The 22,525-nt window shown below is 46.8% G+C and overlaps 2 protein-coding genes across 2 annotated transcripts; one reads left to right on the top strand and one right to left on the bottom strand.

The window, feature by feature from the left end:
• Positions 1 to 1,537: 1,537 nt before the first annotated feature.
• nacc1b (nucleus accumbens associated 1, BEN and BTB (POZ) domain containing b) lies at positions 1,538 to 12,220 on the bottom strand (the record flags this gene model as incomplete). Its single annotated transcript, XM_080837531.1, has 5 exons — positions 11,911 to 12,220; positions 6,991 to 8,198; positions 4,564 to 4,849; positions 3,119 to 3,216; positions 1,538 to 1,842 (listed from the first exon to the last, which is right to left on the bottom strand). Exons 2-5 carry the CDS (start codon positions 8,177 to 8,179, stop codon positions 1,538 to 1,540), a joined length of 1,878 nt encoding a protein of 625 aa, XP_080693657.1. The 5' UTR covers positions 8,180 to 8,198; positions 11,911 to 12,220.
• Positions 12,221 to 13,157: 937 nt separating this feature from the next.
• On the top strand, positions 13,158 to 22,224 carry trmt1 (tRNA methyltransferase 1). Its single transcript, XM_080837520.1, has 16 exons — positions 13,158 to 13,280; positions 13,725 to 14,070; positions 14,211 to 14,445; positions 14,702 to 14,889; positions 15,356 to 15,471; positions 16,000 to 16,112; positions 16,392 to 16,540; positions 18,021 to 18,104; positions 18,261 to 18,330; positions 19,385 to 19,519; positions 19,728 to 19,813; positions 20,117 to 20,225; positions 20,593 to 20,669; positions 20,847 to 20,966; positions 21,134 to 21,248; positions 21,727 to 22,224. The coding sequence occupies exons 2-16, from the start codon at positions 13,748 to 13,750 to the stop codon at positions 21,799 to 21,801; spliced, it is 1,995 nt and encodes a 664-aa protein (XP_080693646.1). The 5' UTR covers positions 13,158 to 13,280; positions 13,725 to 13,747; the 3' UTR covers positions 21,802 to 22,224.
• The last annotated feature ends 301 nt before the right edge of the window (positions 22,225 to 22,525 follow it).

Here is a 22,525-nt window from a genome sequence, read left to right as displayed (position 1 = left end):
GTTGCACGCACTTACCCCTCCCCTCCCATCCCTTCCATCCCCTCCACAGAGCCATGGCAAACCAGAACGAAGGGTTCACGACAATCGCACAATCAGCACCAAGAATTAAGTAAGACAAAACTAAAAAAAAGAAATACAAAACGCAATCTTGTATCAATCAAGCCCAAAGTCAGGGCTCTCTAACAAAGTGACTGGCATTGGAGAGGTTCAGTGGCACACCAAACCCTCTTTGAAAACACCTCAACAGCTTTTCACTTTAGTTTCACCCCCCTCCACCCTCAAATAGCAAACAAGGCCCACGTATTAGCCGCTTTGCTAAGCAAAGATAAACAAAGAAAAACTTGATTTTTTTTTGGAGTAGGGCTTGATAATGCAAACAAATGCAAATAAAATTGAGTCCATGCTCTTTTTAAATCTTAATGTAAGCATTGGCTCTAATGATTTGATTCCATTTTAAAATTCAAAGATATTTTCACAACCATCTTAACAGTCTCTGTTTAAACGCAACAGCTGTGAGGACACAGTCCGTTCAAAAGTACCTTAAAAACATGAAGCATCGTCCATTTTCCATTCGCTGCAATCCTTCTCAGTAACAAATTCTGAATTGGCAAGCCATGCACGCACACAATGAACACAAGACAAGACAAATAAAGGAAGTAAGAAGATATCAAAACAAAAGTAGATGACAAGAATGAAAATTTGTTTGGGGTGATAGAAGTAGCTTCGAATTTGGGAGAGGGTCCAAATTATGTGCCGACGCAGAGCAGAATCCACTCTTTCATAATAATATATATATATATATTGAATCGTATATATATTTCACTTCCCATGAGTTTGTAACGGTTGTCACGATAACGGATGAATACAATCTTACGGCCCTGGAGCGCCAGCGATTTTCCTGACGTTCCTCATGGATACATTCAACATTTGTAACTTATGTGTTGTCAGAGCTGGATTGGTTTGTCTTTGGACCCCCTCCCCCCTATATAGACGACACACACATACAGAATCCTCCCTTCCCCTCTCCAGATTGTCCCCCCCACCCACCCCTACCCAACTGGGAATGTGTTTATGATATGAAGCGTAGAGGGGCCATTGATGATGCAAGCCCAGAACACACACACACACACACACACACTTCTGTCTCCGCCCACAAAAAGGGGCACCTTTCCACACACTCATAATAGGGCATCTATCTGTCTGCTTGTAGTACAACTCGATCATAACATCTTTTCTCATCTTTTTTTTATACTCTGTCCCTCATCACCGTTGATCCCCAAAGCTTTCTTCTCTCTTCTCCCTGGTTCTCTAATACAAGGCAGCGGCCAAGTGGAAGAAGCGGGGGAAAGGGGAGGAGAGGGAAGAAAAAAAACTAAAATGTGCAAGAGAGAGAAAGAGAGCAAACACAAAGACGACAACAAACCGTACAAAAATTTGAAGAAAAGAAAAGCAGGAGGCACGCCACTATAGAACTACCAACTTCCTCCATCCCTCTCCCCCCCCCCCTCTCTCTAACCACCATCCCTCCCTCCCTCCCTCAGAACAGCGTGCCAGCCTCCCCTGCCTCGCCTTGCAGTGCGTCGGCTGAAGACGGCCCTGCCTCAGCTCCTTCCAGTGCGGCGGCCGCGGCAGCCTCCAGGCCGTGCTCGGCCGCCAGGGCGTCGGCCTCCAGCTTGAGGCCCTCGGGCAGGAAGCTGGCGTAGGCCTCGCTGTCGGCCATCAGCAGCTTCAGCTTGGGGATCCAGCTCTTGCGCACCACGCGCCGCGCGTTGGTGCACATGTCGGCGGCAATGGCGTTCATCTCGCTCTCCTTGAAGGTGGGCGCGAAGTTCTGACAGTAGACTGCAACAAGTCAGGGATAGATGGAAGGAAGGGAGGAGGGAAGGGAGGGAGGGAGAGAGGGATGAAGGAAAAGAGAGTGGGGAAAGAAAGATTAGTCCACTTACTAGGTCCTGAGCATGACAATGGCGGTACAAAGTACTTTGGTGATCTGATGGCCATGAAACGGGAAGGAGGCATGAGAGCGTAGGGACAGAGTGTATGACTGATAGCAGCATAGGTGCTAACTGGGTAACAATGACGATATGAGGCTGCTTGACCACTCTTCACTACTGAATCACCTCAGAAATCGTGAATTACTATTGAATCACTTTTTTCAGAAGTATCAAAGACATTAAGTTTCAGATACAAATGAAAAATGACTGATGAAATGATGCTTGCAATACAACACTTATGCTGTTCAACTCCTGAAATTGCAGATAAAGCTCCTTGAAAAAACTATTATATATTGATACTTTTACACCTTATAACTTTACAACTCATACTGGTTCTTGGCAAAAAATACTCGACTTGCATTAAATATCCTAAAAAAATGTAACTCTTTGGTGGAGAGGAGTGAAATGAGGTCCCACTATCTGCTTGTTGAGTAGTTACACTTGAATAACCATGACTCATTATTTCAGCATGTAATGTTATGTTTTTTGGCTAAATATATTTCAAAACACTAATCGCTACTGAACGAAAGTGCTACCACACTTAACGGAGCAAGGACAGCCGCTGGCTTTGGAATCCAACAGTAATAAGACAAGAGGAACAGGCCAATAATGCACCCTAAGACGTCTGTCTGCTGTACTGAAGACCGGAATAAATTGGTGCCCTCTCGCCTCTGCAGGGCCCAATTAATTCCTCAACCGAGGCTTAGTTAGTATGGTACAGCAAATCCATAATTTACAGACGACACAGCTCGATGTTTTCGGCAGACGGCGTAAAGCGAAAGGAGAAATGAGCACTCAATGTCAAACACACCCTTAAATTCCAAAAGGGCTGCATGTCAACATTAACCATGGGGTTAGGTGTCAATACTCCACAAGGGAGCCCTACCTCATTCTCCTACAAAACTGTTTAGTCAACCTCTTTTAATTCAGAGCCACTTGCATAGTGACAAAGGACAAAGAAAGCTAACACTGTTGCAGTTATGAACTGGCCGGCGGAACTGAACTCATGACCTTAGCGTGGCTGAGCCGTGCACCGTGCCAATGTCAGTTGGAGGCGGTGGGGCAGGCTTAGCCGTAGCTGTGGCTGTGCGACTGGGACCTGACCTGAGGGGGCAGATACTCACACTTGACTGCGTGAAGCACCCGGCTGTCCAGCGGCTTGCGGCTGGGGTCGTTGGTGGAGGAGCGGATGCCAGTCCCACAGCTGTTGGCCAGCGTGCTCCTGTGGGAGGACAGGGACACACACACAAACACACGCGAACACACACACAAACACACACACACACACACACACACACACACACACACACACACACACACAAACACAAACATACGCGCACACACACACAGACGATGTGTGATTCATGATGAATGTCAACCTTACAATGATAAAGTCATAAATAGTAATAATAAACAACAATAATAATAAACAACAATAAATATCAATAATAATAATGGGTTGTCGTCATCATTGTTTGTTAGATTCATTAAAAATGATTGTGTTCATAATTTATAGTATTTTTGTAATGACATTGTAACTGCTTTTTAGAACAATCGACTGTTGTCTATGTACCAACCTGATTAAAAATCAATATCATAGGCTAAAAAGCCTTTTTATATATAAAATCGAAATATGCGCCTACACAAGCTTTAATAAACCTGCACCCATCCAATCTAACCCATGCAATGATTATCCACTAATTTCCTAATTATATATATTCCCTAGTTATAGATGGTTTACAGTGTCATTAATGTGAAGATCAAGACAATCAAGACAAAATAGTGGGGAGGTTTTGACTTCTGAATCTGAATCCTTCCACCTCTCAAGACCCTTAATCTTGCATGCATACCTTACACATATTTAACATGACACATTACAACCAGTTTACATGGAATCAGGTAATTGTTGGTCTCTTCGAGAACCACACCCATAAACAAACCCACACATACTTGCAGAAGAAGGCCTACTATGAACCCAATTACATTTATGCATGTACAGACACTCATACCCAAACACACCACACACACCCATACCCATTTATGCATACAGACACTCATACCCAAACACACCACACACACCCATACCCATTTATGCATACAGACACTCATACCCAAACACACCACACACACCCGTACTCATTTATGCATACAGACACTCATACCCAAACACACCACACACACCCGTACTCATTTATGCATACAGACACTCATACCCAAACACACCACACACACCCATACCCATTTATGCATACAGACACTCATACCCAAACACACCACACACACCCGTACCCATTTATGCATACAGACACTCATACCCAAACACACCACACACACCCGTACCCATTTATGCATGTACAGACACTCATACCCAAACACACCACACACACCCGTACCCATTTATGCATACAGACACTCATACCCAAACACACAACACACACACACTTATCTACGAACACACACAAGCTACCACCTACCCATCTACACACACACACACACACACACACACACACACACACACACACACACACACACACACACACACACACACACACACACACACACACACTACCTGTCGAAGAAGGAGGCGAGTAGACGGCGCAGCAGCACTTTGTGGCGTGTGCCAGCGCTGACGTGGCAGTTCATGAGCTGGGCGCGTGAGATGAACACGCTGGTGCCCGACACCAGCTCCAGCTTCTCGGCCGGGTCGCCCTCCTCGTACAGCTTGGGGTGGCAGCGGTTGCCGATCTGGGCAATGAGCTCGGCGGGCAGCGAGGCCAGCTCCTGGCGCACACGCACACGGCCCCGCGTGTCCGGGGTGAGGTGATCTGGCAGGGCGTCCACACGCTCACCAGCTACTGGGACCAAGGACAGACACACACACACAGAGAAAGACAGACACACACACAGACAGACAGACAGACAATCGTTAAAACTAACGGATTGTTTGTCAACGGAAGTTTTTCTTTAGGTGGTTGTTATTATTTCTCCTTTTTTTGGTCGATAATATGATATCCTTAGACTTCACCCATTCACATGAAACTGGAATTCACCCATCCACATGAAACTTGGCATGATTGTAGCCCAACATGGGTTGTACGAAATTTAGGGTTTGTGTCCCTAGGTTGGCGTGTCCCTTCGTGCCAGCACCCCCTGAAGAGTGGTAGACTGAAAGCACTTTTTTGGCAAGACCAAAAACTAAATTTGAATTGCAAATCTCTAGGAGGCACATTACTATAGCTCATCATGCCTAATTTATGAAGTAGCTATGCAAAAGCTAGTGGTTCACTAGACAATATCTTCTGATGTAAAGGTTAAAAATGTTACACACTGCATTGCTACCACATTTTTGGGGGACACGCCAGCCAAACTTTGTCCATAGGGGGCGCTGCAGTTGACTTTTGAATACCTCAGGAACAACTTCAGCCTTAATGTACCCAACTCTAAACAAATCTGCCATAAGATGTAACATGTTTTCCTCTGTTCCTCTGAAATAGTTTCATCAACCTTTTACTATTTGGGGCAGTTTGCACATTCTGCTTGGACACAGCGATCTCTGCTTGCGGCTTTACTCAGACATATTATTATGATGGTCCTGTTTAGTATGTAGATACTTGTACGCCTCTATGTAGCATTTACTAGTATTGCATTCCAACATATTGTTGCCTTCAACTAATAATCCTACATTTTATAGACATTCATATTTTTCCAATCTTTGTAAATAAATTCCAAGTACAGTTATACAATGAAGCTCATATTGTTGCTCACAAAATACTCAAATTTACCACAGGAATAGCTACATCCATTATAAAGTCACACTCATCCTCATATTCACCAGATAGGCCTCAAAGCCACAGAACGTAACTCATACCCTATTAGTGTACAGCCATCGCATCCACATACTATAGTTCCTTACATTTTTAGAATAGAATAACATATACAACAAAAGTTTCAGTCTACTGTTTCCAGAAATGTAACTATTCAAGATAACACACTATTTTTTTGGAACAGAATTAATTTAGCTCATTCCCTTAATTTTTTGCAGCGGTCATATTACTCACTGCTATGTGGTACATCTAGTCAACAGTCATGTAAAGAACACAGACAGATAGAAGGTCTGTTCAGGCTTATTAAAGTAATACTGGATCACCAGTGCACCATCAACACCCCCCCCCCCCCCCCCCCCTTCTCTCATTGCCCAGAGGCTTGGTGAGGGTATGCTGGTTTGCATTACAAGCTTTCAATTAGCAGAACCGTCTCGGTGCCACCCGCCACCCCCAAGCCCAGGGCTTGCCTTTAATCAGTCAATTAAGTGTTGAGAGGCTGTAAACACCATCATTCCATCTGACCTCTTCAGCATATACTTTCTTCTACTTTCTTTTATCTCTGCCTGTCTCTCTAGCCGACTTTGTGCCTATGTCTCATCTCCTTGGCTTTGAATCCTTTCTACCAGATTCTCCCACCTCTTCTGATTCAGGTATGGGGCCCATATGGGGTTCTTCCACTGCTAGCAGCAGACACTGGGAAGACTGTAGCGAGTCAGAGTCAGTCACAAGCTGTGATTACTCTCCCATATCTCATCTCATTCCCACGTTGTCAAACAGGAAAGACCTGCAGGTGTACTTATTATTTCCCCTGCTTCACCAATCATATCAATTACTCTGCTCATTCTGCCTGCCTGCCTGCCAGTCTGTCTGTCTGTCTGTCTACTCTCCATTTTATTCTCTGCTCAGTCTTTCCTTTACCCAGACCCAACCTCTCCATCTCATTTCTCCTCCTGTTCTCTCCACTTCTCCCATCTTTTGTCTCCCTCCTCCTGTTTAATGTCTTTCCCCCCTGCGCCTCTCTCTTCACTATTTCCTCCTCTTTCACCCTCATTCCTCTTTTTCGCTCTCCTTCTTCTTCTTTCTCTCTCCATCAAACCGTTTAATGACCCCTGTCCACCCCCCACCCCACCCTTGTTTTTCTCATCCTCCTCCTCCTCCTCCATCTCACTCACCTTCTCTTTCTCTCCATCCCTCCATCCATCCCCTCAGCTCCTCGCCGGCGGCTGCACCCACGTTCAGCATGCTGTACATGGTGTACATGTTGCAGATCTGCCGGTACTGCTCTTCGGCGTCGTCCGTCATCTCCTCCTCCTCTTCCTCGTCGTGGTAGGAGATGGGCGAGTCGCTGGTATAAATGCTGAGCGTGCCGGGGCTGGTGCCCTCTGACGGGTGGTTGCTGCTGTTGTTATTGTTGTTGTTGCTGTTGGAACCACTGTTGTTGGTGGTGATGGTGGTGGTACCTCCTCCCCCTCCACCTCCACCTCCAAGGATCCCCATTCCACTCTGGTTGGAGGCTCCTCCGGGAACCCCGGCGCTCCCTCCCCGGGAGTTTGCTGCCTCTTGGGAGAAGCGGGCGGCCTTCCTCATCCCTCCTCCTCCTCCCCCGCTCGAACCCCCGCCCCCGTCGCGGTTTCCCCCTTCCCAGAGCCGCTTGGCCACGGGGGTACAGACTACTGAGTAGGAGTTGGGCTCCGGCTGCTGTTGCTGATGATGCTGCTGCTGTTGCTGTAGTGGAGGTGGTGGTTGATGTTGTTGTTGTTGAGGCTGCTGTTGCTGGGTCTGAGGTTGAGGTTGAGTTTGAGGCTGCTCTGTCTTCACTCGGTTCACCAGCGGCAACGGCGTGAGGCAGGAGGACGGCCTCGCCATGGTAACCGCCCCTCCTCCTCCGCCGGTGACGGGGCTTTGGGGCTCGGAGGGAGGGGTCTCCTCGGCGTGCAGGCCCTGCGAGTCGCAGCTGGGCGAGCTGACCTTCAGGAAGAACTCGGTGCCCTTCTCCATGATCTGCTGGATCTGCAGGAAGCCCGCCGTGTACATGAGCAGGAACTGGTCGCCCACGTTCATGCTCAGCCGGCCCGTGTAGCAGAAGGACAGGATCTGCTGGAAGCTCTGCGGCTGCACCGCCGGCGGCAGCTCCACCACCACGCCGCCACTCTTGGTGCCGCCGCCGTCCGCCCCGCTGGCGTTGAACAGGTCGCGGAAGTAGGAACTGCTGGCCGCCAACACCGCCCGGTGGGCCTTGAAGGTGTGGCCCTTCACCACCACCGACACGTCGCAGTAGAGCCCCTGCAGACGCTGCTCGTTCAGACACTCCAGGACGTTGTTGCCGAAATTGGGAATGGCCATCTGCAGCGTCTGAGCCATAGCCCCCGAACTACAGGGTCTGGATGGGGGTGGGGGGTGAGGGGTGAGAGAGGTAGCATTTCAATTTCAAGTTCATTGATTTACATTGCCACTTTAACAATGTTTCAAAGTGCTTTAGAGAACCTAGTTTCACTGGACCGATTTCTGCACTACGTGATGAGAGTTTACAATGCGGGGTACAATTCACTGAAACTGTGGATTAGAAGCCCATCCCTAGGAAACTAAAGGCTGTGTCTGCCAGCCTCTCCTCTAAGACCCACCTTTAACTTCTGCCTTTCCCAAACACTTTCCACCCTACTTTTAGTCCTGCCTTGTTGCTTGCTTTAGAACTCCTCATATACCCATATAGTTATATAGTAGTTATATAGTTGTCTCCTATATGTCTGGCTAAACAAGACTGCAAAGAACCCAAGGTCAGGTCCCCCTGAAGCAAGCACATTTGCATTAAGATATTTACAAATCACTTTATCCAAAACTACTTATTTCCATTCCTGGACTTTAGGACGCCCCACGTTGTCCGTTTCCCCCTACTCCCTCAAACTCCAACCCCACCTGGGTGACTGAACACGGGTGATTAAATTTATTTATTAATTTTATAAGATTAGGCAAATGCGCTTGATTAGCCAACTGAAGGGGTGCTCAGAAAATCAAGAGTGGGTGTTTCCCAGGTTCTTGATTAGCTGGACACAAATAATTTAGCGAATCAAGGGTACCTAAGACTTCAAAAGGTTGTGCTACAAGTGGAAACACATGGCATAGTAACGCATAGACAAAAGTAGAGAGAAACTCTCTCACAGCTCAGTGGAGACTTAGATTTATCTCCTGCATAAAGCCTACGGTAGATGAGCCCTCCACCTCGGCACAGACGGGAGTTTAAGCTCTTGCAACTGTGCGAGTGAGAGACATCTTACACTAGCCCATTCAATTGAGTGAATGTGGCAGAAATATGGCAGAAATATTTAACAGACTAATCAAATCATTCGGTTTTCCATCAAATAGGCTAACACAGACACACAACCAGGCTGTGAAGAACATCATGAAATGAGTTTTAAAACAAACATTCACAGTATTCTTTAGACCTCCAAGGCATGTGGAAATATTTTTTTTTAGCAATGGTTGGAAGATGTTGAAAAGCCCTTGCCAGTTTCCTCACACATCAGTCTCAGATTTAGTGTAGTAGGATACATTTTGTATGCTTGAAAATTAAAAATGTAATGCATAATTAAACCAGATCAAAGACAGCCCACATATTTAGAAAAATATTTTCACTAACAGTAGTTGTTATATCCTGACACAAAGGGACTTTTTTCTCCTTAACTTTAAAAGAGCAAAGGTGTTAGGACTACTTTTAGCCCCAGGCTACACTTTTTTTTTAGCAGTTTACATCCAGAATGTTATCAGTAAAGTAGATTTAGAAAAGAAGCTGCTTTGGGTCTCCTTGGCTCTGTGATATCAACTAAAACATCAACACCTCATTCTAATTATGAATTTTTACATTTCACAAAAGAGAGGAAGCTCTATTCCATTACTTTGCACGTGAAGGGGCTAGAGTCCTAGGATGGCCAACTTTCACAAAGTTAGCCAGCACTTTTTTCATGGCTTAGAGCCTTTTAAATATAACCTGCAAAACTAATCTACAGGATCCATCACAACCTTGCCAGCGGCCCTTAATCACTTTCTTCTCTGTGGAATCAAGTTGCAGAATCCCATTTCATTATTTTTTGGGATACTTGATGCATCAGAAAATATTATGCTTGGCCTACTTGTACAGCCAGAGAAAACAAGCTTTTGGGGAGACAAAACACATTACGTTTCCCAAAAGCTTCACTTGAAAATGAAGACAGAAGTTTCAAACCGAATTTATTTACAAACAATAGCCTACAGCCAGATTGCAGCCATGCTGCGCGCGATTCCAGACGGGCAATCCAGAAGCCATTTAACCTTTCATCCACGGCGACCTCGAGGTCAGCCAAGTTCAGACACAACCATTTCCTCCACTGACCTCAGCTCCGCAAACCGGAAACTAAGGGTTCAATGTCACATTTCCATATGGATATCATTCACTCCGAACACTCTCAGCGACATTTGTAGGCTACAGTCGAGGAACTGTTTCCCAGAGGACCGTCTTAGGCTAAGTAGCCCAGCTCATTTCGTTGCTGACATCGCATTTTGTCGAGCAAGTAGTCAGAAACCACGACCATGTGTTTAGCTTGAAGTTAAACGGGTTGGAAAATGTATATCTTGCAACAATGAGCGACTTCTGTCGCATGATTGATCTAAAATGTAGCCACTTGCTATCGGACAGGAATGACGCTTAAAATGTGTCATCAACATTTTAAAATATGATCAAGAAGTTCTGTATCTTATCTAGCGATGTCTGATAGGCCTAATGGTGATCGCATTTAGTCGAACAGCACGGATGCAGTTTTAGCCTACGCTCTAAAATACTTCGCATCACCGGCATTGTAGCATTGTCCCTTTTCCCTGAGGCGTGATTAATGATTTCGGGTTAACAATAAAACAGTTATCAAACAAAATTATCCCTCACATTAAAGTGTAGTTTCAGGAGGTCTCGCCCCGTTCGTGAGAGAGAAAGGGTTTGGTAGCTGCAAGTCGGTGTGGGCAGCGGGCTATCCGTGCCCCGTCGTGTGCCAGTTGGCTATCTCTGCCCGTAGGATCGGAGCACTCAGTTGGCACGGGCCGGGGGGCGACGGAAGACAAAAACGATACAGCATCCCCTGATTTCCTCTGCAGATGCACCTCCTATCGCACTAAAAGGACACCCACAAGCAGTCTGTCTCAAAAATAGGCGAACAAATAAATTATTAAGGCATCCACATCCGCCGTTCTCGCCCCCTCTATGCCAGTGCAATGCGATGTCGGCTTGAGTTACATCCTACGGCCTACAGACGGGATATCTGACTGTACTCCAAAAATGTTGGGTTCGCCCGTCAACAGTAGGCTAAATGTTAGGCATTCTCCACCGACTTCCCAGATTGGAAATCCCATCGAATTAATAATACAACCTACATTTCCTACTTTGTGTACGGGTCTTTTTTTAAGCAGAATTATTTAAAAAGCGATTCCTTAGAGCTATTTCATGTCTTATATTTATATAAATAGCATATATAAATAAATATATATACACACACAAATATATATAAATAAAGGGGAGGGGGTCATCCCCATACTCCATCTTTTCCCGACATCAACAGGTCATCCCGGGACAAATGCAGCAACTGGGGGCGAGCCAGACTCAACCAGCACCGCAGGAGAAGGGGGGTGGGGGGTAGGATGAGACGCGAGATACCAACTGTACCGCTGGACGGCAACATGCTAATGCACATGCATCGTTACATATCAGACAGTCGCGGTACCTTCATTTCAGCAACGCCACAAAGTCGTAGAGCACTTGCGTAACATCATGGGGGAGAAAACTTCTACAATAAGTCTGCGAGAGTGGAAGACTCATCCCAGAGGCAGCCTGAGGCTACGGCTGTGAAGTCAGTGAAGTGGTTAAAGTTTTGTTGGAGCTGTTCATACGAGCCCATCCCCCATCTATCGCACCTTCCCAAAACAATACCCCCCACCCCTCCAAAGCCACTCCGAACCGATCCCAATTCTCCCCAAATAACGAGCCGCTAAGCGGATGCTCGCACCTTCAGCCCATTCGAAGCCTCCCTCTGTCCTCCATGACCCCGATAAACCGATGTGAACCCGGGCAAACTCACCCCCTCACGTTAATCTGTTGGAAAGTGTTTCAATGGAGGAGTCAGAAGCCTTCTCTCCCTCGCTCTCGTTACAGGCAGCCATTCATTGTGAACACAGGCGAGACGCAGAGCGCAGAATTATCGAGAGTACACTTTCCCAGGGGCTCTGAGCGCAGAGCCACCGATCGCGCAGACAAGCGGGTTCAACGAACCTCTCCTGTCTGGAGCACCTCTTATCGCAGACACGCTGGAATGTGGGTCCCGGTGCGGCGGAATCCCCTCTTGCCCTGTGGTAGCCAAGGTCCGTATGTGCACAGCGACAGCGGAAGCTCTCTGCTCTCCCTCCGTATGCTAGCGACAGCAGGCAGCCTGATGCTGTGAAAAGTGGTCTATTTCAGTGCGTCTAGACTTCAGCAGGTGAGCCCCTAGGGGTCTGAGTGGTACGCGCATAGAATGCCAAGTGCATTCTGCGTTGAGGAAAGAGGAACAACCAGAGTCCCATGCTACTTTTTAGCTGTCACTGCATTGTGTGTGTCCCCCCATTCTTTCCCGATTTCAATTGTACCCTCCACGACTGATGCAGATCATCCGACGCCGTTTCAAGTGATCTGACTGCGATGGTCGTTTGTAATTTACGAGCGCCCCCTCTAGATTTTATTAGTCGATTAAAAGACTTTATCATCTGCGCTATGCGTTGTCATCCTCAGAAGAAAACAAGGTCTATAGTTTAGAATGCCCCCCCGATTTGATTTTTATATATCAGGGCTAAATTGTAAATATATGGCTATTTTGCACCCAATTAATTGGTCACAATTAGCCAACTTATTGACGCAATCATCTGAACTCACTGATAATTGACCAAGCCATCGACGTAAGTGGCCTTAGCTTAAATGCTGGTAAGCATCTAAATCCATATGAATCCATATTAAACATTAATTTGCGTTCTTATTCTTTATTCCTACGTTCGAAAGAAGACTCAATACGTGGACTATCGTAATTTACCTATTCCCAAAACAACATGGTACAAACAAGCATTATTTTATTTTATTTCTCTTGGTGTATTCTTGGAGTATTCTGTTGGGAGAAGGACCCGTCTTGTCCTCTGCATGTCCTTACATTACACCACATTGCGTTACATTATCTATTGGCACTGCGCCGAGCGTGGGCGTCTCGGCGTCATCATGAGTTTCGCGTTTTGCCGTGCGGCTCTCCGTAGTTCATGTCCACCTCCACTTCCATGTGGAGCTAAAGACAACTCTCACGTACAGTAGAAACATAGGTGGACGGCTTACGGGATTAATGTTAATGAACAGAAGCGCTCATAAATTATTAGCAACGCTTGTATTTTTTAACCCACTAGGGATAACCGGAACAAACACTTTTGGTTAGCGGTAAGTTTCTTTCCTCTCACTTTAGCCTAGCCAGTTGCCGGTATTGTTATGCAGTGACATGTGAAGCTAGCCCAGGGGGAACGTTAGCATGCTAAAATGATTTAATGTGAACTCAGTTAAGTTGGTCACAAGAGATTCTCAATGCTGAGCTTCATCTAAGTGTTTTGATAGTATGTTGTATTAGCAGACTGGCACCATATCTCTCAGAGGTGTTACAAAGACGTTATTATATAGAGGAATGACGACTTCTGGATATGCACCCAGACGTCTTTAGGTAGCTTTTGGTAGCGTGGTAACGTTACCGTTTGTCAGCTAAAGCAAACCTGTTTGTTGTGCCTGTCATGAAAAGAGACTCACACGAATGTATGCAGCAACGCATAAACCAATGGTCTTGGAGTGAACCAGAGTGTATCACACTGTTTTAACACCAGGTTATCTGCGCAGGACGAGACCGAGGGGTTCCCTGCATGCTGCCAAAAGCCGCCCAGTTGCTGTGCCTTACCACCGTGAGGGGTTGCCTTCAAGACTTGAGACAAGTTTCCTTCAGGGGACTGAGGACCATAGAGTTGTTAAGAGCACCTCAGAGCAAGACCACTGCAGACGGTGCAGGGGCACTCATGGATGTCGTGACCACTACCACCTCCTCAGGCAATGGCAATCAAACTTGTACCACAGAAACAGAGCTGTTACCAGGGGAGACTGAGGTGAGGGAGGGCAAGGCGGCCATTTGTTTTCCAAGTGCCAATGAAGTTTTCTACAACCCTGTCCAGGAGTTTAACCGAGACCTGACGTGAGTGCCTTCAAAGTCCATGTCACACCATTGCAGAAATCTTACTTCTCACTTACCGCTTACTTTGAATGCTTTTAATACTATCAGCTCAGTTTCTTGGCTGCTGGACTACATTTCTAGTCTATCCCCTGAACCTGCAGGTGTGCAGTAATCACTGAGTATGCCAGGGAACGGCTGGCCCAGAGGGGTGTGCGGATCGTAGTACCAGGGGAGAAGGACCGCGTGGTGGTGTGTCTGTCTGAAGACAACGAGTCCTCAGAGACGCAGAAGACGACAGAACAGCCACAGAAGGAGGGCGAGAACGAGACGGAGAAGGGCGGGGATGTGAAAGAAGAGGAGAGTTTCATCACTGCCTCTGTCGGGGAGCGCTGTGAGGTATGGAGAATAGGATGCCAGCTGCAGTTGAAACACGTCACCTTTCAGGCTTGAGTATGAATCAGTCAAACTCTAGGTTATATTAAAGCAAAGTTTGCCATTTATCTTCCGATTCCTTCAATCCCACCTTACAGTCACATACTTGTCCCAACATCTTTGCTAATTTTGGTTCTTATTGTTATAGGAATATTGACTCCGTAATCTATAATGTGTGTGTGTGTGTTTGTGTGTCTGTGTTTGTGTGTCTTCTTCACAGAAAGGCCTGCGTGTTCTGGAGGGTTTGGCTGCGTCAGGCCTGCGGTCGGTGCGGTTTGCCCTGGAGGTTCCGGGTCTCCTCAACGTCACGGCCAACGACTTCTCCGCCAAAGCGGCTGCACTTATCGCTCGTAATGTGCGCCACAACGGCGTGGCTCATCTGGTGCAGGCCAGCCAGAGAGATGCCAGGTGAGAGAAGCATTTTCTCATTTATCTATAAATGCATCTCTCTCTCTCTCTCTCTCTCTCTCTCTCTCTCTCTCTTGCTTTTTCTTTAATCTTTATTTATTTTTCTGTGTCTGTCTCTCTCTGTCTTTCCCCCTTTTCATACATATCATCTCTCTTATTCCTCCAGTTCCCACCTCCAGCTCTCCTCTTGTCTCTAGCTCTCCTTTTCTCTCTCTTTGTTTCTCTTGGGGACTCATTATCACTCAAGACGTAGAACTTCTCTACCATAGCACAGCTCATTACTAAAGCTACAAACCCCTAAATCCAATATTCCCTCTCTCCTTCGTTCCTCTCGCTTATATCTCAGCCTTATTGCTGTTGTTTTTGTTTAGCTTGAGCATAAGGGCCGCAGTGGGGCCTGACGTTGTTCTGTATAGTGTGTGTAGATATTCCTTATCTTCTCTGACTAAATCTCCGGTCGTATCAGCATGGTGATGTATGAAGCCAGGGGGAAGAAAGAGCGCTTTGATGTCATCGACTTGGACCCCTACGGGAGCCCTTCCTCCTTCCTAGATGCCGCGGTACAGGCTGTCGGTGACGGAGGTATGTCTTTCCCCCCCTGCCTCCCAGGCATAAAAAAGTTTCCCCTCAAACCCTGCTATGTGATGGGCAAATCTACTTTAAAGCCCTCGCGGAAACATTGCCAATCTCCCAGTGTCAGGTTTTGTATGGTGTTCTTTCAGTTTTAAGCGATGACTTGAGAGAACTAGGCCTTTGTCAGTGAAGGAAGGAAATCATCTTTTATGTCCATCTTGTGTAAAAGTTAAAGGCGCAGTCCACGATTCTAATCCATCGATTTTGGTCAAATTCGGCATATTGTTCCTCGCTGTCTGTTCTCTGTCTTTACACTCAAAAAGAAAACTATGGTGTACGTACTCAGTCCCGTCTCTAAATGGGAAGCAAAGCGCCTCAGATCAAGCCCACACAATTCCAGACAATCAACATGGTGGACGAAAAGGAAAGGGGTGTCATTTTATTTGGCTGTTGCCCTTAAACCTTGACAACCTTTTGCCAGAATTGTGGACTGCACCTTTAAAGATTCCCTCTCCTCTCTCCTGCCCCCGCTCCCAGGCTTGCTCTGCATCACCTGCACAGACATGGCCGTCATGGCAGGCAACAGCGGAGAGACATGCTACAGCAAATACGGCTCCGTGTCCATCAAGGCCAGGTTCTGTCATGAAATGGTGAGGAAGAAACCCATTCATGCTTACAGAACGTGTGTGTGTGTGCGCGTGCGTTTGAGTGAGTGTGAGTGAGTGAGTCAAATATTTGCAACTAGTGTAATACTCACTTCCTTTACCAGTCCATCTTTCTCAAGTGATTCAGTCCCACCAGTGTTTGTATTTCTCAGTACTAGATTCAATGCACATATACATGCAGTGCAGTGTACCGCTCTCATTTCTGTGTGGTGTGTGTGTGTGTGTGTGTGTGTGTGTGTGTCTGTCTGTCTGTCTGTCTGTCAGGCCTTGCGGGTCATCCTGCACAGCCTGGACCAGCGGGCGAACGTGTACCAGCGCTACATCGAGCCTCTCCTCAGCGCCAGCGTGGACTTCTACATCCGTGTGTTCGTCAGGGTCCGCACCGGACAGGCCACAGTCAAGAACTCAGCCAGGTGAACACACTAGCACAAAGCCCCTGAGAGCTCAACCCCTGACCGCTTTTGTTTTTATTACGGTGGCCATAAAGGTACAACTTATTGTCAACGGGGGAAAAAAAGCAAAGAAGGTCTATTTGTTCTCTTTAAAGAAAGGAAGACCCACGTCCTGTGTTGCCAGGTGGCTATCAACAGTAAACACAGGGCAGCACTCTCCCATTGATTCATGTATTACTTCCACCTGATTAAACGATGTTGCCATGCAGATGCACTGGCTCAGTCGCCATCCAGATGTCCACATTCGACCCAGTCCATACTTCAGCGTTACCGTCACACACTGAGCGGCCTGTCTCTGTCGCCCCCCCTCCTCGCTGTCATCTATCCCGCCACCCTCCGTCCTGCACCATCTGCCGTGTCCCTGCCGATGGCGGCTCCTTCACTGACACGCCGTTACGTAACTGCAGTGTGAAGGGCTTCCCCTGGGTATATGGGTCCCCACCGAGCCACAGTCTGGTCCCCGCTCTCTACCAAGCCCCCTACCTAGGGCCTCTCTTTCCATCTCTCTCTTTCTTTCTTTCTTTCTTTCTTTCTTTCTTCATTGCTCATGACTGCTTGTCACTAAGTTGGAGCACTAAGACTGTAGAAGTGGAGACTGGAGTAGACGATCACATGGCATGCGTGTCTGAGGGTGTCTTGGGATTCAGGACGGGGGATTGGGAGTCTTTTGAGAGTCTTTAGTTCCCTGTGAATGTACTGCTTACTGTAGATCATTGGTTTAATCATTCACAGTGCTCTTTGATTGGCCTGTAACTGACCTATTTGGTGGTGAGTTTACATCCAAGTTGGATATCACCGTCAGGGCCTACCGTTTAGCCGATACGTTAGAAGGGATAGCTAGCTTCGTTAGTACTACTAGATAGCTAGCCTAGTTATTACTGCGGAAATGCGCCCAACATAAATCAATTCAAAGAATGGAACAATACATAGCCAATCAGAAAACCGTATTTGGTCTCGCCAGATTTGATCTGCTTAAAACAAGAGCTGTGATCAAATAAAAAAAATGTTTGATGAAATTAAGATGAAATTGAAAATGTCTGTTTCAAATTAAAAACAGATAATAGGCTTTATGATTGTCTTAATCTTTTGCACTGTGGTGTTGGGGGGGCTTTTCAAAGGGTGTTAATCACTGCTGCTGATGCAGTTTTCATTGGCAGGTTGCTAAATTCATTAGTGGAGTTTTGGAGTAAGTGTTAGGTCTCCGAGAGGCACGCTGTCGTTTATGACTTGTTTATTTGTATGTGTGTGTGTGTGGTAGTAAGCAGGCCTTGGTGTATAACTGACGTGTCTGTCTGTGTGTCTGTGTGTGTGTGTGTTTGTGTGGTAGTAAGCAGGCCTTGGTGTATAACTGACGTGTCTGTGTGTGTGTGTGTTTGTGTGGTAGTAAGCAGGCCTTGGTGTATAACTGACGTGTCTGTGTGTGTGTGTGTTTGTGTGGTAGTAAGCAGGCCTTGGTGTATAACTGCGTGGGATGCGGCTCCTTTCACCTGCAGAGGATGGGGAAAAAGATGAGTCACGGCAAAAAGTGAGACACTCACTCTCTACCCTCACACATTCTCTCTCTCCTGTTATGTTCCTGTCTGACACACACGCACACGCATTCTCTTCCCCCTCGTCCAGTTGTATGGTTGGCTCATCATGACGGGTGCTGCCCTTGTTTAACCCCATATCTGTGTTTCAGTATGAAGTACTCTGCAGCCATTGGGCCCCCTGTTGGTCCCAGCTGTGAGCACTGTGGCCAGAGGCATCAGGTATCTACTCTACTCTAGTCTACACTACACTCTACATTACACTACACTCCTCTACCCTACTCTACCCTTAATTACAAATCTCTACTCTAAACCTACACAACTCTATCCTACTCTACACGACTCTATACTACACTATACTCTACTCTACACTACACTACTCTACTCTACACTTAATTACACTTCTCTACTCCAACACTATACTACTGTAGCCTACTCTACACTATACACTACTCTCCACAACACACCTCACTATACTATACTATTATACTATACTACACTGCATTACAGTGGTGCTCCAGTGTCCAACAGCAAACATGTGTCCATAATCAGGATCCAGTGTCTCCAGACACACGCTGCGTTTTGCTGAGATAGTGGCAAGCACACAGCTGAACATTCAGCGTCCAATCATCGACTGATACCCGATTGCTCTCTGTTGACCTCTACATGGAGGGTTTTTTAATTGAATTTTGCAGAGGAACGTATGACCCGTAGCCAGCGAGGGGATCTGTGATTGAGAGCACATGCTCCATTCTCTCAGAAGAACACACTGTGTTGTGTGCCATCATGCACTGATTCTTCTGTTAGCAGTGTACTGCTGTGCTGTGCTGTAGAATCAACTGCTTTCAATTGCATTGTTTACCATCCTAAATGTTCACCAGCCTTTGTAATGACTAAGATATATGTGTGTAAGTTTAAGATGATGAGGTCAGACACATGTTCGTCTTTCTTCACTCTCTTTAAAACTCTTTTAAAGTTTTTTGATTTTCTACATTTATTCAGGTAGCATATCCTAAATTGGCTTTCAGAGTACAATTGTAACATGCAAACGCAAGTAAGGTACAATGTAGTCGGATGGGCACTTCCTCTCTCTTTAATCCTCACTTGAGTGGGATTAGTGCTGTGCTCTACTGGTTTAGCTACAGGAACATGGCACTTTCACTTGACTCTCTCTCCCCCTCCCATTCCCTCTCTTTCTCTCTCTCTCTCTCCATCTCCCTCTCTCTTTCTCTCTCCCTCTCCCATTCCCTCTCTCTCTCTCCCTCTTTCTCCTCAGCTCGGAGGGCCAATCTGGGCGGAGCCTATTCACGATATAGGGTTTGTCCAGAAGGTGCTGTCGGCCGTGTCCACAAACCCGTCTCGCTTTGGGACGTCTAAACGCATCGAGGGCATGCTCAGCATGATGACAGAGGTGCTCCACTACTGGCCTTGTGCCAGTACACACACACACACACACACACACACACACACACACACACACACACACACACACAGTGCTGAAATTGGTGTGTTTAATTATTAATAAAAGGAACAATGCAAAAACTCGTTATGTGATAAGATGAACAAGATTAGGATTATCACAGCAATGCTGAATGTGCGTGTATGTGTGTGTTGCCCAGGAGCTCCCTGATGTCCCTCTGTACTACGCGCTGGACCATCTGTGCAGCACGGTGCACTGCAACACTCCAGCCATGCTCCAGTTCAGGTGCCGACTCTCTCTCACTCTATGACTATGTACCCAAACACACTGACTCACTCTCTGCTCACTCTCTCTCACTCTCTCACTCTCTATGACTACATACCCAAACACACTGACTCACTCTCTCTGACTACGTACCCAAACACACTGACACTCTCTGTTCACTCACTCTCTCTCTCTCTCTCTGACTACATACCCAAACACACTGACTCACTCTCTCTCCCTCTCTATGACTACGTACCCAAACACACTGACGCAAAATGCTCACGCACATACACACACTTAAATACACTCTGCATTCCCCATCAGGTCCGCCCTGCTCCATGAAGGCTACAGGGTGTCCATGTCTCACGCCCACAGGAACGCCCTGAAGACCGACGCCCCGCCCGGCGTGCTCTGGGACCTCCTGCGCTGCTGGGTAAACACCCCTGTGTGTGTGTGTGTGTGTGTGTGTGTGTGTGTGTGTGTGTGTGTGTGTGTGTGTGTGTGTGTGTGTGTGTGTGCGCGCTTCTCTACATTTAATATGAGACACTTTGTATGGGCTTATTGTTGAGACTTCAATTGTTGATATCCATTGTTGTGAATTCAGCCCATTCTATGGTCTTTTTATTTATACAGACCTTTTAATAAAAGACTGCTGTGTGTGTGTGTGTGTGTGTGTGTGTGTGTGTGTGTGTGTGTGTGTGTGTGTGTGTGTGTGTGTGTGTGTGTCTCTTTCTCGCTCTGTGTGTGTGTGTGTGTCTCTCTCTGTGTGTGTGTGTGTGTGTGTGTGTGTGTGTGTTCAGGAGAAGGCCAACCCAGTGAAACGGGAGAGGCTGTCCGAGACGAGCCCGGCGTTCCGCATTCTCTCCACGGAGCCGACGTGAGTGCAGCGAAGGACACCCGTCTCCCCTCAGCTCCTTAAAGTGCTCTAAGTGCACTTAGTTCCATTCTCCCTCTCTCCATTTGTTCTCCCTCTTTTCTATTTTGCTCTCTCATCCTTTTCTCTCACACTGTTTTACTCTGTTTCACTTTCACCCCACCCCCTCACCGCCTCCAGTCTGCAGGCTTGCTTTGACGTGCGGGAGGACGCCAACCCTCAGTCTCGCAAGCGGCACCTGGTGCGCTTCCAGGAGAACCCTCAGGCCAACTGGGGCCCTAAAGCCCGGGCCAAAGACAGGTGGGCCACCCACTCCACTCAGTATGCCATTCTAGCATCTTCTCTTATTCAATTCATATTCAAAGTTGGGGTGACTTTAAGCAGTGATATTGATTGAAAGGGGGGAAGAGAGCATCACTCATGGTGTAATGTTCTTCTGGTGTTGCCCCCCCCCCCCCCCTTCACAGTGGAGGGATATCCAAAGAGCTCGACGACAAGAGGAAGTTGTGCCAGAACAAGAGGAAGAACCAGATCACAGACGCGTCCCAGCTCAAGAACTTCCCTTGCAAGAGGTTCAGGAAGGTGAGTGTGCGAATGCGCGCACACACACACACACACACGCACACATTACACAAAGTACTGTATGTACCAAGTATAACCTCACTGTCGACACATTTGTACACACATAGACCTTTTAAGTACACACACTAACACAGTTGATACAGTTCAAAACTGTGACATACCAACACTCTTTCATGCCAGTTCATCCTCTTATGCAACACTGAGTGCCCAGATTCTTCATCTGTGTTGGCATGACTACAGCTCATGGAATTCACAACAGCTGTGTGACAGGAACATTCTCTCCTCTCTCTCTCACACACACACACACATGCAAGCACTCTTCTCTTTGTCTCTCTCTCACACACACACACACACATGCAAGCACTCTTCTCTCTGTCTCACACACACACACACACACACATACATGCAAGCACTCTTCTCTTTGTCTCTCTCTCATACACACTGTCCTCTCACTCACTCTCTCTCTTTCTCTCTGCAGGGCACATGCACACACGGAGATAAATGCTGCTATTCTCATGAGACGGCATCCGATGAAGCTGATAAGATGGAGTGAGGGGACACACAATGGACTACACACACACACTCAATCACATGCTCCTCTGTAAGGCTGATCTCAAAGCTAGCTTGGCTCTGCTCATGGCTACGTTTCCCAGAATCCTTGACACAGCAAGCAGCAAACCACCAAGTTGATGTGCTATCCTTGGCTGCCACTGGGGTATTCAACTTGTGTGTCTGCACACCACTGACAGCACAGCATTTCCATTGGATGTTTGTGTGGAGGACTACACAGTAAGGTGGAGTAATTGTCAACTCGCAAGCACAAGGTCAAACGAAGATGATATGGAGAGAAAGGTCTTTGTGTTGGATGTACCCGGAGTTAAACCCAAATGTGTTTTCATATGTACAGATAGGGGATTGTACTGTTTAATTTAACTTTCCTGTTTTCAGTTTTACCCTTTTTAAAAGGCAAATAAAGATCCCCTTCACTCTTCCTCTCTGTCAGTATTGGTGGAGTCCCAGAGGAAACCTCGTTATCCAAACTGATTCTTGGCACCAGACTGGACTTGTAGGTGTCACTGTGCTGCCCTAGCGGCTCCCTAGAGCTTCACCGTTAGCAAAGAGTCGTTGGCATTAGACCAGGGGAAAACACTGGCCACACAATCTTCCCTTTTTTCACCCAAATGACCTTTAGCCACAGGCAAATTACATACCAGAATTTACTAGAAAAACAATTGTAGGTAGACGTCAGTAGAAATCCAATCGGAGGATTAATTCAC

Source organism: Sprattus sprattus, assembly GCF_963457725.1.
Source record: "Sprattus sprattus genome assembly, chromosome: 1".
NCBI classification, from domain to species: Eukaryota; Metazoa; Chordata; class Actinopteri; order Clupeiformes; family Clupeidae; genus Sprattus; species Sprattus sprattus.
This window is presented reverse-complemented; position numbering and strand designations above follow the sequence as displayed.